The sequence below is a fragment of the Agelaius tricolor genome, unplaced genomic scaffold (genome assembly GCF_023055355.1).
Source record: "Agelaius tricolor isolate 1412-34295 unplaced genomic scaffold, bAgeTri1.0.p SCAF_14, whole genome shotgun sequence".
NCBI lineage: Eukaryota > Metazoa > Chordata > Aves > Passeriformes > Icteridae > Agelaius > Agelaius tricolor.
Genome location: NW_027269274.1, coordinates 21,294,872 through 21,308,850, shown reverse-complemented (window position 1 = coordinate 21,308,850; position 13,979 = coordinate 21,294,872). Strand labels below are relative to the sequence as shown.

The following is a 13,979-nucleotide window of genomic DNA, read 5'->3' as shown; positions in this document are numbered from 1 at the left end:
CACTCCTTACAGGCCCAGCAATGCTGGCTCATGAGCAGGGAAACTCACATGTTTGTCCTTGTTAGGTCCCTCAAGGTTAAACCACCATGAGCCTTTGGGAATGGAAGATGGGAGCAAGTGTGAGTCTGCACTCATGTCTCCACAGAGATGGCTGAGAAAAGCAAAAAGTACCTCACAGAGTGAGCTTTACAAGAAGCAGTAGTTGAGCTAAGATAATTGGAAGAACAGAAAAGCTTTTAAACACACAAAGCCTGCAGGATTGTCATCCAGTTATCCTGGTTCCCTCTTCAGTCCTTGAAGCCTAGAAACAATTGTGAAGCAAATGTATCGGCACAGTATTCACTTTACTGCACTCATGCCTCTCACTCCTGTGGGACCAGTCAGCAGATCTTTTCTGTCTTCCCTAAAGTTTGCAGAGGCATTGAGCTGCTGTCAGTCTGGCCTGCTGTCCACAGACAGTGCTGTAAAAGCTGTGTGCAGTTGCACAGCATAGTCATATAGAAGCACAGGTTTTGAGGAGTATAGTTTCCCAGGATTTCACTTTTGATACAGAAGTGCTGAGGCATTTGAGATTGGATTATTCTAGCTAGTGGCTGTACTACAGGCTCCTCCTCTTTCTAGGTGTTCTATTATCAGAATACATAAGTGGCCTTCATTTTTTTTCTTCTGGCTTGTGCAACTGGACAGAATTTAGTTGTTGCTGCTACATATTCTGCAGATTTTTAATTTAAAGTGACAATAACTTGATAAGAGAGATGGTAACTGTTAATATTTCTCTTGTAGTTGCTGTTGTGTATTGGGTTGAGAAGTTAATATCCCGAGACTTCTGTTGAAAAGTAATTCAGTTAAATGTTAGCGTTTTCCAGTCCTAAAGGCGTGTCCATTTTTGGATCAGATCTGGCATCACTTCCTGTGATTCTGAGTGCCCTGGAGTAATGAAAACCTCTGAGGCATTCCCCTCCTGCCTCCTAATAGCAGGCATAATGGAATGAGAAATCCTTTTTCTCTGTCTGAAGCAGGTACATACGACAGCAACTTACTCATGTTAGAGTCAAGAAGATAAGGTAGCCAAGAGCATCATTATACAGAAGACACCCAATCCAACCAACTTTATTAGTTTGCTCTAAAGCTCAACCAGTTCTGTCTGTGTATTGAAGAGTTACAAACTTGTATTTCTAGAACTTGTAAGTCCATCCACATGCTCAGCCAGCACTGGGCCTGGAAGAGAACTGTGAGCTCAGAGGCCTGGCATGAGGGGTTGTCTTACAGTTGGTGTGTTGGGCTCCTCTCTGTAAAGTGACAGTGTCTTTGTTAATCACCAATGATCAGTCCCTCAAGCTAAAAATCAGGCAGTTTCAGTCCTGAAAGGAACTGATTGTATCAATGTTTCATCGTCTTCTGTCCCCAAGACGTTAGTTTCTGCTAGGAAATGAGGACTAACAGTATTCATTTCATCTGTTTCTCCCTGAGATCTGAGGTGTGTGAGGAGACTTATGTCCAGCATGCTTTGACCTTCCAAGCAAAGCTCCTGCATGTCAGAACTGCACTCACATGAAGGAATGGCTGTTATATCAATTGTCTTTTTTCCCCTATTTTGAACTGTGAAGTAAATTTAATGATGCTGTGTCATGGTTTGGCACTGGCGCAATGCCAGTGCTCCCATGAAAATATATTCTCCCTGGTGTCTGCTGTGAGATGTGACCAGGAATACAGCAAAGCAGGCTCCAACTTAGGAATAAAGAAAAAAAACTTTATTAACCTACAACTATATATAAAAAGAAACACACACAGAACTCAGAATGAAAACCCTCTAAAAACATTCCTCCTCCTGCCACCAAATTTCCAATACATCACAGTAGTACAAAACCTTGGATTCTCAATTCAGTTATCACCCGTCAGGTCCCCAACTCTCAGTCCATCACCACCCTTTAGATAATCAATTCTCGGTTCATCAAGGAGAGAGGAGTGCCTCTTGTACCATAGGCTTCCCCTGAAAACACAGTTGAGACCTCTTGTGTTTCCATGTCACACGTGGCACTGGCTGGAGATCATTTGCCATCATGACATCTTCCTTCCATGCCCAGTGCTCTCACCACTGCGCATGGACCAGAGCTGCTTCTAGGTTTCCCCTTTTAAGGATGCTTTGCCCAATTCCAAAAAAAGCACAGTCTCTCACTTTTGGGACACCTGTCCCCCCCAAATTTCACCCCCTGGGGCCGAGGGGTCTCGAGAACAGAGATCTTTTTCTTCCCTGAAGACGGAGGACACCACCACCCTCCTCACCTGTTGTCTCTGTTCATATAACATCACTGCACTGTCTTGGCTCCAAGCCATTGCCTCCTGCTAAATGCAGTCTCTGTGTCACAGGAAAAATGATTCTGTCCATGGCTATACAAGAAAAGTCCAGCTAAAGGCCACTCCATCATCTCCTCCCACCACCTAGGATTCTTCTCAACTTCTCTTGGACATCTTTCACTTGCACAAACTTGCATCACATTGGCCCATTTTCTCTTATCCCATCTCTGTCTCTCTTCTCATTCAACTCCAGGAGGATCAGCATTTGTAAGGTTTCCATCACCCAAGAAAAGGGTTAAAAATCTCAGGCTCTGCATGTCCAGAACTCCCACAGCTGCCCTGCCGGGCACCTTCTCGCCGCACACCACCCCTCCCCCCCCCCCCCCACTTCTCAGCTGGCCGTGCTATCAAATTTCAAGGTGGCACAGGCACCAGCTGTCTCTCTCTCCCTCTCTCCTGGGGTGGGGGGTGGCTGCCCGATGCCTCTCAGTGCTCCTCCACCCTTCCATCCTGCAGGGGCCTTCACCTCCCCTCTCTGTCCAAGGCCCGGCCTACCTCACCCGGCCGCATGGCTTCCCCTCCTCAGCCCAGCCCGCAGCCAGACAGGGCAACTCTGACCTCTTTCACTGACCGGAACCCAAGAGAGCTTCCCCCTGGGAGTTCTCTGCTTTTAACCCCCGTGTTCTCAGAGGCATATCCATGTCCTCAGTGCCCACACCAGGTGCCAATATTCAAATCTGAGCACCTATTGGTCTGACCACAGCATCCTGAAAAATTCACTTCCTTTTCAAACCAGGACATGCTGCTTCTATGAATCCAAATACTTTTTAATTTTTAAATAAAATTTTAAAATAATTCCTTTTTAATTAGGAAGACTGTTGAAGGGTTTTTTTTTATTTATAGGTTTGGAAGGGCCTGGCTACGTTTTTTTCAGGAGGGTGTTAGTACTGAAGGCAAGCACAGTTAAGGAGTTAAGGGAACAGAACACTATTAATACAGGTGACTGATGGGGCAGTGTGGATAAATAAAAATGGATAAGTGTTTCCTGTAGTGTGTTACTAGTGCAGTTTCACAAGTTCATAGAACAGGTTGTATTAGCTCCCTTGTGCACATGTACAGTGTGCTGTGACTTCTGAAGCTTTAGAAGACATTTTCAGGACTCATGTTCCTTTGAAATGTTAATGTTGTGTTTTTGAGTCTTACCATTCTTCTCAGATTTGAGTAAATGGGAGCAAGTATCAAAAATGAAATTCAAACATGAGAATGTCCATCTCATGCCTTATCCCTACATTTGTACGTTGTATCTAGAATTGAATTCATTTCAGCGATATATATCTTGTGGTAAGTCACTGTGATTATGTTTGGGTAATTTCTATAAACATCTATGATCTATGTCTTGCTTTTCTCTTTTCCTTTGTCACTATATCTGAATCAGAGAGAGCAAAACTGCATGTGGGATGCTGTACCATGAGTTTGAAATAGTGCTTAAGAGTGTGTTCCTTACTGTCTCATATTGCTTGTCTAAAATTCCCTGAATTCCCCTTTGTCTTCCAACCACTGATGACTCTTTAGCTGGTATTTTTGTGAAGCTATGTCCAGTGGCTCCCAACCTTCCTTTTTTTATGTCAGTCAGTGGGCTGGAGCCAGCACATAAATGTATATGGGACACATGTTTTCCTTCCTTGTGCATGACTACATTTGTTGACATAGAAAATCACACTCTTTGTTGCTATGTTCTTAAAGAAATAATGGATTTTTATTTAAAAAATAATGATAGTAATCATGTTAATAATATCTTTTATACAATTAGCAAACATTTTCACCTCAAGAGCATCTCAATTTCCAGGTTTTCTATGAATTCTCTGAACAACCTCAAGCAACAGCTAAGGACTCTGTGGGACTCTACATTAAAACTCCCCTGATGTGAAAACTGAGTATTCATATTGTTTCCTGTTGTGATTATCAGGGTCTGGAAAAACTTACTGTTTTTCTTTAATGACTGCCTAGAAGATAATGGGATCTTTATAAGATGGCCAACTTTCTTAGTCTCGCCTATTTGCATTTCCTATCAAACATACCATGTCTGGATGTAAAGACTTCTAACCATGGAGAGTTCACTCACTTCCCTGCACACCTGCTACAGTATTTAATTGCCTTATCCAGATAGTTGTACAGCATTGCTATTCTAGAATTAGGAACAGTATAAGGCACTGTTACTTTCAGACTTGATGTCTTACATTTCTCTTGGTGGGGATTTTTCTTCAGGGAAATATGTGTGAATCCCATACATCCTACAGCTGGCCAGTATTCTCTAGAGGCTGTGATCCAGATATCCTTGCATCTTCCATCTGGTGCCCAAAGCACAGCGAGATGCTAACTGTTTTTCAGGCCCTTCTCTTCTGAAGATACCTTTGACTTCTTTAAGACAAGCAATTGTCCCATCCCAGTGATATCTGTTGTTCATAGCCAGGAATTCTGGTTCAGAAAGAGCTGTATTTGAACGTTTTCTATTTCAGTGTATCATATGCAGGTCGAGACTGTTTCACAGCAGTTTATCTTGCTCCTGGAAGAGAAATTGCAGTGCAAAAATATACTTTTCAGTTGGTTAAAGAAAGTTGAGTCCAAATATTCACCAAGTTTTATACCTCTGTTGCAGGTAAAGAAGTAAACAAGGGCAGTGGTGAGCTTGTAAGTTGTGCATTTGGTTTTATTTTGTTTTTAATTTATGTTCTAAGTATTCTTGAGAAACAGAATCTATGCCTTTAGGCAATGCTAGAGTTCTCCTACCACTAGGAGTTAGTCAGGCAGTGTAAAGTGGCACCGAATTCTCACATAGAACCAAGGGGAGAGACGTTCTTCTGGCAGTTCAGTTGAGCTTGGAAAGCAGTCCTGTATCAGGACCTAAGAGCCTGCTGCCTTCAGTTCCATGGATTTTCTGCAAGCCTGACTGAGTGAGCTGTCCAGTGTTTCCATCACTGGAAGAATCTGCGAGGTTGATATTTCTGAGTAATTAAGTAGTTCCCTAGGTACTGTGTCATAAACAGCAAAGTTATGCTTATTTGAGAAGTTTCTGTGTAATGAGAGTTCAGGATAGGATTATTTTCAATATAGGTAAGTGTCTGAAGTGAATTAATGAAGAATAATTCAAATCCAAATTCCCCCAAGGAAGTGTCCAAATTCCCCTAAGGAATTTTTTCTGTCTCTGCATTCCTGCTATTTACATTCATTGGCAGTCCTCTGAAAATGGAGAAAATAGGATGTCCTAGAAAGAAATACTTTATTTAAAACTATTGAGCATAATTCTCTGGCTGACCTCCCAGTGCTTGTTTTAGTCTTGAATCCTTTTTGTTTTGTTTTCAGAGTATAAGCAGGAACAATTTTTGCAAACTATGAATGTACTTCAACTAGGAATTTTGTTCTAAAATAGAAAAGTCAAAATCAATTGTTACCAATACCAAACTTGCAATCCTTTGAAGGTCAGGAAAAGAAATGAAATGTCAGAAAGTACTGCAATGAAAGAAGCAGTGAAGAGGAGAAGAGTGGAAGTCAGAGATGATACCTCATGCCCACAGTCTTGTATGGACAGGTAAGTTGAACTCCAGAAGAGTCTCCCAGGACACATATTAATATTCTTAATGTCTCTTGTACCTTCTTCATGCTTCATTTCTGTGCAATCCTTTGCCCCATTTTCCTTCTTCCTTTTCTTGCATGGTTAACAGAATCTAAGCATCATTGCTCATATTGGGAAAAAAGTGGTCCCGTACTTTCCAAGTTCCCATACTATTGACTAGAGCTCTGCCTGTTTAACTCCTCTGTGTTCACATCACCTTTTGAGTCACAGTGAGGTGATAGCTCAGCAGCCAGACAGAGCAGTGCACTGGCTTGCACACCTGAGTCTAGGACAGCAAGGGAAGAACTGGAAGCAGTTTTCTACCTGCCTCCCAGCCTGCTCCATTGAGCCAGCTGATAAATGCTGCCCTCTTGGCTTGAGGCTGATGACAAGATGCCTTGGAACTTGCTCTTTTCCAAGTGCTTTAAAGTCTCATGAAATTGCATGCATTGTGTGAGTATTCTCACACAACTTCACCATATTTCTTCAGTAGCTAAACTTCTCATGGTTATTTCCAAGTAGATCTCTATGTCTGGATTTTACAGAATGGTTGAGGTTGGACAGGTCCTTTGATATCAAGGTTCAGACCCCTTCTGCTCAAGCAAGGTCACCCAAAGCAAGTTCCTTCAGGTCTTGAGTAGACTCTGAGGGTGGAACCACCACAGCTGTGAATAGCCACTTGCAGTGTATGACCACAATTCCAGTCAAAAAGGTTTTTCTTGTGTTCAAATTTAATTTCATATTTTGCAGTCTGTGCCATTTGCCTCTTGTCCTACCAGAAGACAAGAGGGTTGAGGAGAGTCTGACTCTCTGTTCTTCATTTCCTCCCATCAGGTGTACATTGGTAAGATCCCATCCAAGCCTTCTCCAGGCTAAACAGCCTCGTCTCTTAAAGCTTCTCCACTTGAAAAAAAATTCCCCAATCCCATCATCATGTTTGCATGTGGCCCTTTGCTGTGAGTCCCACTTATGTACTGGGGTTTCCAGTCCATACTGGGGCAGAGGGGCCTCAGCAGCCTTGAGCAGAGGGGAGGGATCACTGCTTGAGGGCAGTGGTTTGGCAGAGCTCTGCCTGTTCAGCTCAGGGTGAATCACTCAGCTCAGCTGAATCACTCTTCTGTGTGAGGGTACAGGGCTGGCTCTTGGCGAACCTTCTGCTTACTTCTTGACTACCTCTCAGATATCCAGTGTTACTTACAGGCTGGCAGACTTCTTTCTTCTTAGAGTGTATTTTTTTAAAAGAAGAAAATCTATACCTATGCTGAATCCTCACAAGTTTGTGGCAAACAGTCCTGGATCCATTAGTGCACACCTTTCCCCTCCCATGTACAGACTATATCTACCTTGGTGCCTTATATCCTAACCATTTCCCAAGCGTGTTTCATGTGGAGATATTAACAAAGTCTGAAGCCAGTTCTTTTCCTGCTCATGCAAATGTACTCCTTTAATCCCACCCCCATCCCCCTGGCCTGTTTCTACTCACAGTACAACTGTTGAATATGAGGGAGGAATGAGCCCAGGATTCAGAATTTTATTTCTTTTACCCAAAGACACAAGTTGTAGATTAATAAAATACAAGGTCAAAAAGGACTATTTCATGATCCAGTCTGGCAGTTCTCTCTAGGTCCTGAATCTTGCCACAGCAGTTATGATTAGAACAATCCGTAATTTTTAAGTGTATGCTTGAATTCAAAATCAAATTGGTGAGCACTAGCTTCAAGCCTTCTGTCATTTTTTCCAGTTACACTGTTAGACTGAAGAGCTCATTCAGAGTGAGCATCTTCCCTGCCCCAGGAAGGAGTGTGTCTGCTGCAATGAGACCAGCTCTTTGTCTTCTCTTCTTTCTGGACAATCTCTTGCTCCTAAATTGTCTCGGGGGATTTGGATTTTCTTGGAGTGCTACTGAGTGTTGAGAAATCAGAATCTCCAAGTGGCACTCCCAGTGATTCTGATCACCTCTAGTGAAGCCAGGGTGGTTTTTCTGCACATGCATCCCTTCATACTTCCCCATATGGAGTTTCCTCTGCCATTTTAATGCCCCATGACCAAGTCTTGCAAGATCTTTCTGTGGTTCTTTACAACCTGCCCTTGTAACCTTGTAGGATTCACAAGCTTTCTCAGCTATCTGCTCATCCCCCTTTTCATGTAATGCTTTTTCTCTTTAACTGCTTGTTTGTCATCGTAGAATGTAAGAGCGTAAATGAGAGACGTGGGACTCCAGGGGGCTCTCCAAAATGCAGTTTATTCCATCCAAGACGTTACAGCAGTCCAGGGTAGTGGGTAACAGAGCCTGTGCCTACAGCTGTCAGCTCCAGCTGCAGGCAGGCCTGGAGACCCTTTAGTTTTGATTACAATGCATTATATACTTTTCTTTGCTTAGCATCTTAATGCAGTAGAACCAATCTATACCTTAACTATTATCTATAGCCTATCATAACTACTATAATTACCATATTCATGTTACTGTTCTCCAATCACTAAAAGTTAGTACATTACAGTTTAAGCTAGAAGTTGTTTTTCAGTTTTCGTGCAGTGGAAAATTCTGAGACCTTTTTTCTACTTGCAAGACTTGTTTTCTACTTTGCTGACTTGTTTGCCTGCGCTCTTTCTGCTTGGTAAAAACATCTTCATGTTTGAGGTGGGTTTATCCTTTGCTCTAAGTCATAAGAACCCCTTCTGACTAACATACCTTTTGCCTTCTTGGTTATCCAGTAAGACTGGCTCAGCAATTCTTTTCTTCTATATCAAAACTTGCTTCCATCTCTATTCCTTCATCAGACTCTACATTTAAAAATCTTTCTGCCAAGCATACATATCTGTGAGACTTTCTTGTCAAACTTTCATCCTTCCCAACAGTAGAAAAGCAGAATGAGTGCATATTTTCATTTTTAACGAAGACTTTGAAACATGAGTACAAATATAGATTAAGGGTATATATCTTGTTGAGTAGAGTCTACTAAAGTCCTGGTTTCTAGTGAAGTACTTGGAGTGGCTGCTTCCTTTTTTGTAAACTCAGTTTTTACTTACTTTTCTTTAGAACTGGAGCTGACTGTGTTCACCACATGAGTAAAGCAGAGCAAGGATTTGAAAAGGTAAGCTACAGAATATTCAGAAAGAAACAACATCACCTATTTAGTCCTGGACCCTTACAGTGGCAAGCATAAAAATGCCTGCAGGTAATTTGTCCCCTTTTTCCCTGCATCACCCTCATCATTTTTGACTCCTCACGAGACTTAGCAAAAGGATGAGTTATATTTTTTTTGAGATTACGCAAACTTTTCTGATTGTCAAGCTACAAGCTCAGGGGTAAGCTCAGCCTCTGAGAGGTGAGCCTGAGGGATGCCCTGCCTTTTCTCCAGGACTCCAGTCCTCTGTCATCTCACATGCCCCTTTATGGAGAACTCCACAAAGGGCCAACAGTGAGTGCTGGCATCTTGTCACTGGCTTTGCTGTGACCATGTGCCACTCCCCACCAGTGTCCCTCTCTCTGCTGATGGCTGTGCAGGCATCACCCTGTTCCTGAAACATTGCCATGCCTTTTCTCACTATGTCACCAGAAGGCAGATTCATGACAGGATTGTTCCAGAGGGATTGGCTGTTGCTCTGTGTTCTCCAAAGACCTTGTTAGGGGGAGAAGATTCTTTTTCTTCTAGCCCACAGGCTCCAAGCCTGCTCAGATAGAGCTGCTCTTAGTCACACCCTAACACCTGTGTCCTCCTAGATGTTGCACATCCTCCCAAATGCACTTCATATATTTTCTGGATACCCATTCTAAATTTAATTCAAATCCCTACTACACTATCACCTTTCTGGCTTTTTCCCCCTCTCTAGCTTTTTGGAAGAGAGTTTTTTCCAAGGAGGCAAACACATTTCTCTTGGGTTTCTCACAAAAGAAGCCCAAAACATTATTTTAGAACAGGGTTTTTTGACAGGTTTGTTGGATTTGCAGGATAGGAAGAAGACTGCCTAATAACTCCTTGGGAGCATTCAGTAAAGAATAACTTACCTAAAAAAAAGCAGATTTATTTGTCTGTAAATTTGTATCCCTTTTTCCCCCCCCCCCCCCCTCCTTATCTTTGCAGTATAAGTGACAGGTCTCTGCACATGCCCTCTCTGGCTTCTTTCCTCAGGTACTCCAAACACTGTTGGTGAGATAAGGATAATTTTCTGAAAGATGCTTTTTTTGTTCTCCACTTTGCTATAATCAGTGTCTCCAGAATTCCTCTGTTGTTTATACAGTTTTCAAGACATTAGAGTCCTTGAATGCTGGAGCTCCAGGTTAGCAGCTTGGACTCTGAGAAACAGAATGACAGTTGGCAGACGTTACTCTAAGTTCTTCTTGTGTTAACTAATGTGGGAGGGCATCTCATAAGCACTTTCCAGGTAAACTGGAACTGTGATAAAAATAACTCAGTAAATACCAACTCAGGTGAAAAGAACCTTCTCTGGAACAGCTGCTTGTGACATCATGACTTGTCCTCGAAATTGCACTAGTTAAGGCGCTGTTAAACTGAGAGGGTTGTCTGGACACAGGCTGTTCTGTTGATGAACACTAGATCAGGTGTCACAATTACTGTGTGAAATCATGGGCAGAAGTCCTCTTATTAAGTCCTAACATGCATTTTTAGAAGATGAAAGCCAAATATTTCTGTGACATGCTTTCCATTTGGGTTTTGTTTGGTTTTTTTTCTTTTAATTCAGGATGAGAAGAAAGATTAGGTTTAGGATAAAAACATGTCAGTAGCTCCTGTACTTTGTTGGAGTTTTTCTGGTTGTTCTTCCAAGGCTTTTTCTCAGTTTATCAACAGTGTGTGGCTTTGGTTTCAAATCCACCTGGTATTTCATAATGCTTCTCAAAAAGGGAAGGGTTTCATTAAACAGGAAGGAAATCTGTCTATGTAGTATGTGTGTTATCGACTTAGGGATGTTGGATTTGGAATAAGGAGCAAAGAAGTTCCACAGGTACATGACTGTTCAATAGACTGCATTTTCAGCTGTCATCCAAATGTGTCCCAGGCCTGTGATGGTGACATCTGGTCAGGATGAATGTGGTCAAACCTGCATGTCTTTTCACTTACACAGTGCACCAGCAAGAGTCAAATAAAGAAAGAGACTCAGCCTGTCACTCCAGAGAATTTTCCTAACTTAGTTAATGCTCTCAGACTAAATTGCAAAGATCTCAGGCCATCAGAGGCTTGGAATTTTGTGTTAACCTGAGCTTAGATGTGGCATTTGGGGACATGGTTTAGTGATGGCCTTGGCAGTGCCGGGTTAGCAGCTGGACTCAATCTTAAAAGGCTTTTCAAACCGAAATGGTTCTGAGATTAGTGCAAGGGAAACACCATTAGGACCTGTCATTGTTTTAGGGTTTACTCTCTTTTAGAAGCTTACCTGCTGATTTTGCTGTGTTTCTATATGCTTATTTCGTTTTGTGTCGTACTTTGTGTTGTTGATCACCTTCCTAATGGGTATTCCTGGCCCACCTCTTGCTTCTGGAACTTTTCATTTTTGACCCTTCTGTCCTGGGACTATGTCCTAGAAGGATGAATTTCCAGGGTCCTGCACTGTCCAGGGGCTGTCGTTTCCCACAGCTCTTCTGTTCATGTTTTTTGAAATCTCTGCCTATTCCATAGCTACTATTAGTTCACTATATGGTATGCTAAAATCTTCTAAATAAATTACAGCTTTATGTTATGTCCTGATGAAGGAGGTGTAAAAAAACCTTGGTGAAGAAAGTCCTCATCATAACAGAAAAAAATCCCCAAATGAAGCCACACAACAAAGACTTAGACCTTGCTTTTTAATACTTTTAGGAAGCAAGCTAACAAAAATCTCTGTACTATATAATTTAGCATTATGTAACAGTTCTTGGGTTCCTTTTCCTTTTAGAATTCCTCCAAAGCAAATGAACTTGAATTCAGCCCAGCATCCCTTACTAAAGACTGTGACCAACTGAGTTTCTGTGAGTAAGTAATTCCGGGTTTCCACTGAGTTTCATTTCCCTGGATACACAGGGAGTGTGTAGAGAGCGAGGTTGTGGTTTTGTTCTTGCTGCTGTTTCTTACAGGGGGGCCTGTGGAATTTGCCCTTGAACAAAAAAGAGCAGTCAGTCAGGCCGAGGGTGCAGTGCAGCTGCTGCAGCAAGTGGACCAAACAGGAAAGAAAGGAAGCATGAAGTCAGAAGGAAGAGGTCTCTCACAGTTCTGGAGAAGGTACTAATCCTACACTGATGAGCAGCGGCAGCCTGGCTCTGTCCAAGGATGTGTTAAAGGCTGATTCTGGCAGTGCCAGGTTGTTCTCCATAATTTTGAAGGACAGAGACATTTTTCTGTGTTTAAACCAAAGTCTCCCAAGGCAAAAAAAAGGGATGTCATTTTATCTCATGCTAATGGGCAGCATTACCACTAAATGTTCCTCTTCTGAGCTGTCTTTGGGAAAAACTCCTGATGAGAGAGGGTGACTGAATCTCCATCACAGCCATTATACAAAGTGGCTTTTCTCAGCTGAGAAGTGCCACCTAAAAGGGTCTTCCTGGATGGATAGTCAGCCCCATGAAGCTGCATGTGACCTTATTTGGCCATTGAACAAATCTGGACTTTGCCTTCCCAAAGGCACCATTTTAAATGGAAATCAGTGTCACTGTTCAGACACCTGCTGGCTGGCCAAAGGAGTTCTCTCATGCTGCTGAGGCTGGATCCTGTGAGTGCCATCCATCACTGCACAGAACCAGGTGGATATTGGCAGCTGCTGTTTTTTGTTATTTTTTTCAAAAATAAAACTCCTTGTTAATTGTAATGTGTGCCATTCCTTTAATGACTGAGACCAGACCATTAGTGCACAAGTTATTCAATATTTCCTCTGGTTTTTTTCAGTTTCCCTCTGTATTGTTTTGTACTAGCATTGTGTCCTTCTGCACAGAAATCAGCTTTTTTCCCAATATTTTCAGAGAAGTATTTTAAGTCTAATGTGCTCTTCTTGTTGTTACTTTTTCCCCAGCATCATCTTTTCGCCACTACAACATCTTTTTGGTGGAAAAAACTGACCTGGAAGTACTAATTGTTGTGGAAAGGTAGATCTGTAGTATGAATATTGGGTTGCACAATATTGGGTTTCTTCTGTAAGCATTGTCAACCTTTCTTCAAGCATTGCTTATCTCAGCTATTAAATGCTTTAAATTAAATTCTACTTTGCTAATGTTCTCAAAGTAACATTCTGAAGATGTTGGGTTAGAACAACATGTTGGGGTTTTTTTCACATCTTAGAGGTTTTGGAATAGAGCAAGAAACTTTAAGATTTTGATGCTTAAGTGTCATAAATTGTGAATTTCACATTATGTGGTGTTCTAATAAAACAAGCATCAATTTGGAACTGTGTGTTATTTTAATCAGACTTACCCATGTAGAAGATACTCTTTCCCTCAAAGAAGCAGCAGAGGTTTCTAGTATTAGATGGACATCAGTACTATGCTTCACAGCTTTAAAAAGGTCAAAATTAAACATTTTGCATTAGATATTGCCACTACACTACACTTTGGGTAATTACTTATGCATTCAAAATGTAAAGGGTTGAGGTTGGAATTGAAGATTTCGGACGTACCAAGGCCACACTCAGGCAGCTTTCTGTTGCCATGCTTATGCTTTTTAAATTATCTATCATTCTTGAACGACCCCCTGAGCTGGGCTATAGGTGACTCTGCTTGGGCAAGGGCTTGGCCCCAGTGGTCTTCAGAGCTTCCTGCCATCCTTGGCCACAGTGTGATATGAGGAAGTGTTTCCTGAGAAAGCTTCTTTCCCTTGTTAAACCATCTGTGTCTTGACCCATGAGTGTTTTCTCATGCCTTTGTAACTCTCTCTCCTGTCCCCCTGAGGGAGTGGGAGTGGGCAGCAGGATGGGAGGGTCACCTCCCAGCCAGGGCCACCCCCTCCCACCCCTGAAGGGACTGCAGTCTGCAGAGAAGCCAGGTGGGAGCACAGGTAAAGCAAGAGCCTACACTGTACACAGAACCTGTACCCTGCACGTGGGTAATGGCATCGAGCGTGACTTGCAGCTGTAATGAGCAGGAGGAGAGAAGTCT

At 42.3% G+C, this 13,979-nt stretch overlaps 1 protein-coding gene across 2 annotated transcripts in view; it reads left to right on the top strand.

Annotated features, from left to right (window-relative positions):
• MAJIN (membrane anchored junction protein) overlaps nt 1-13,273 on the top strand; it is a 38,226-nt gene extending 24,953 nt beyond the window's left edge. For both annotated transcript variants that reach the window (XM_071440134.1, XM_071440135.1), the window contains exons 5-11: nt 3,511-3,636; nt 4,952-4,983; nt 5,772-5,881; nt 8,943-8,997; nt 11,795-11,867; nt 11,973-12,117; nt 12,902-13,273. In XM_071440134.1, the coding sequence (XP_071296235.1) occupies nt 3,511-3,636; nt 4,952-4,983; nt 5,772-5,881; nt 8,943-8,997; nt 11,795-11,867; nt 11,973-12,117; nt 12,902-12,947 (587 nt within the window). In that variant the 3' untranslated portion in view covers nt 12,948-13,273. The remainder of the gene's footprint in view (nt 1-3,510; nt 3,637-4,951; nt 4,984-5,771; nt 5,882-8,942; nt 8,998-11,794; nt 11,868-11,972; nt 12,118-12,901) is intronic.
• The last annotated feature ends 706 nt before the right edge of the window (nt 13,274-13,979 follow it).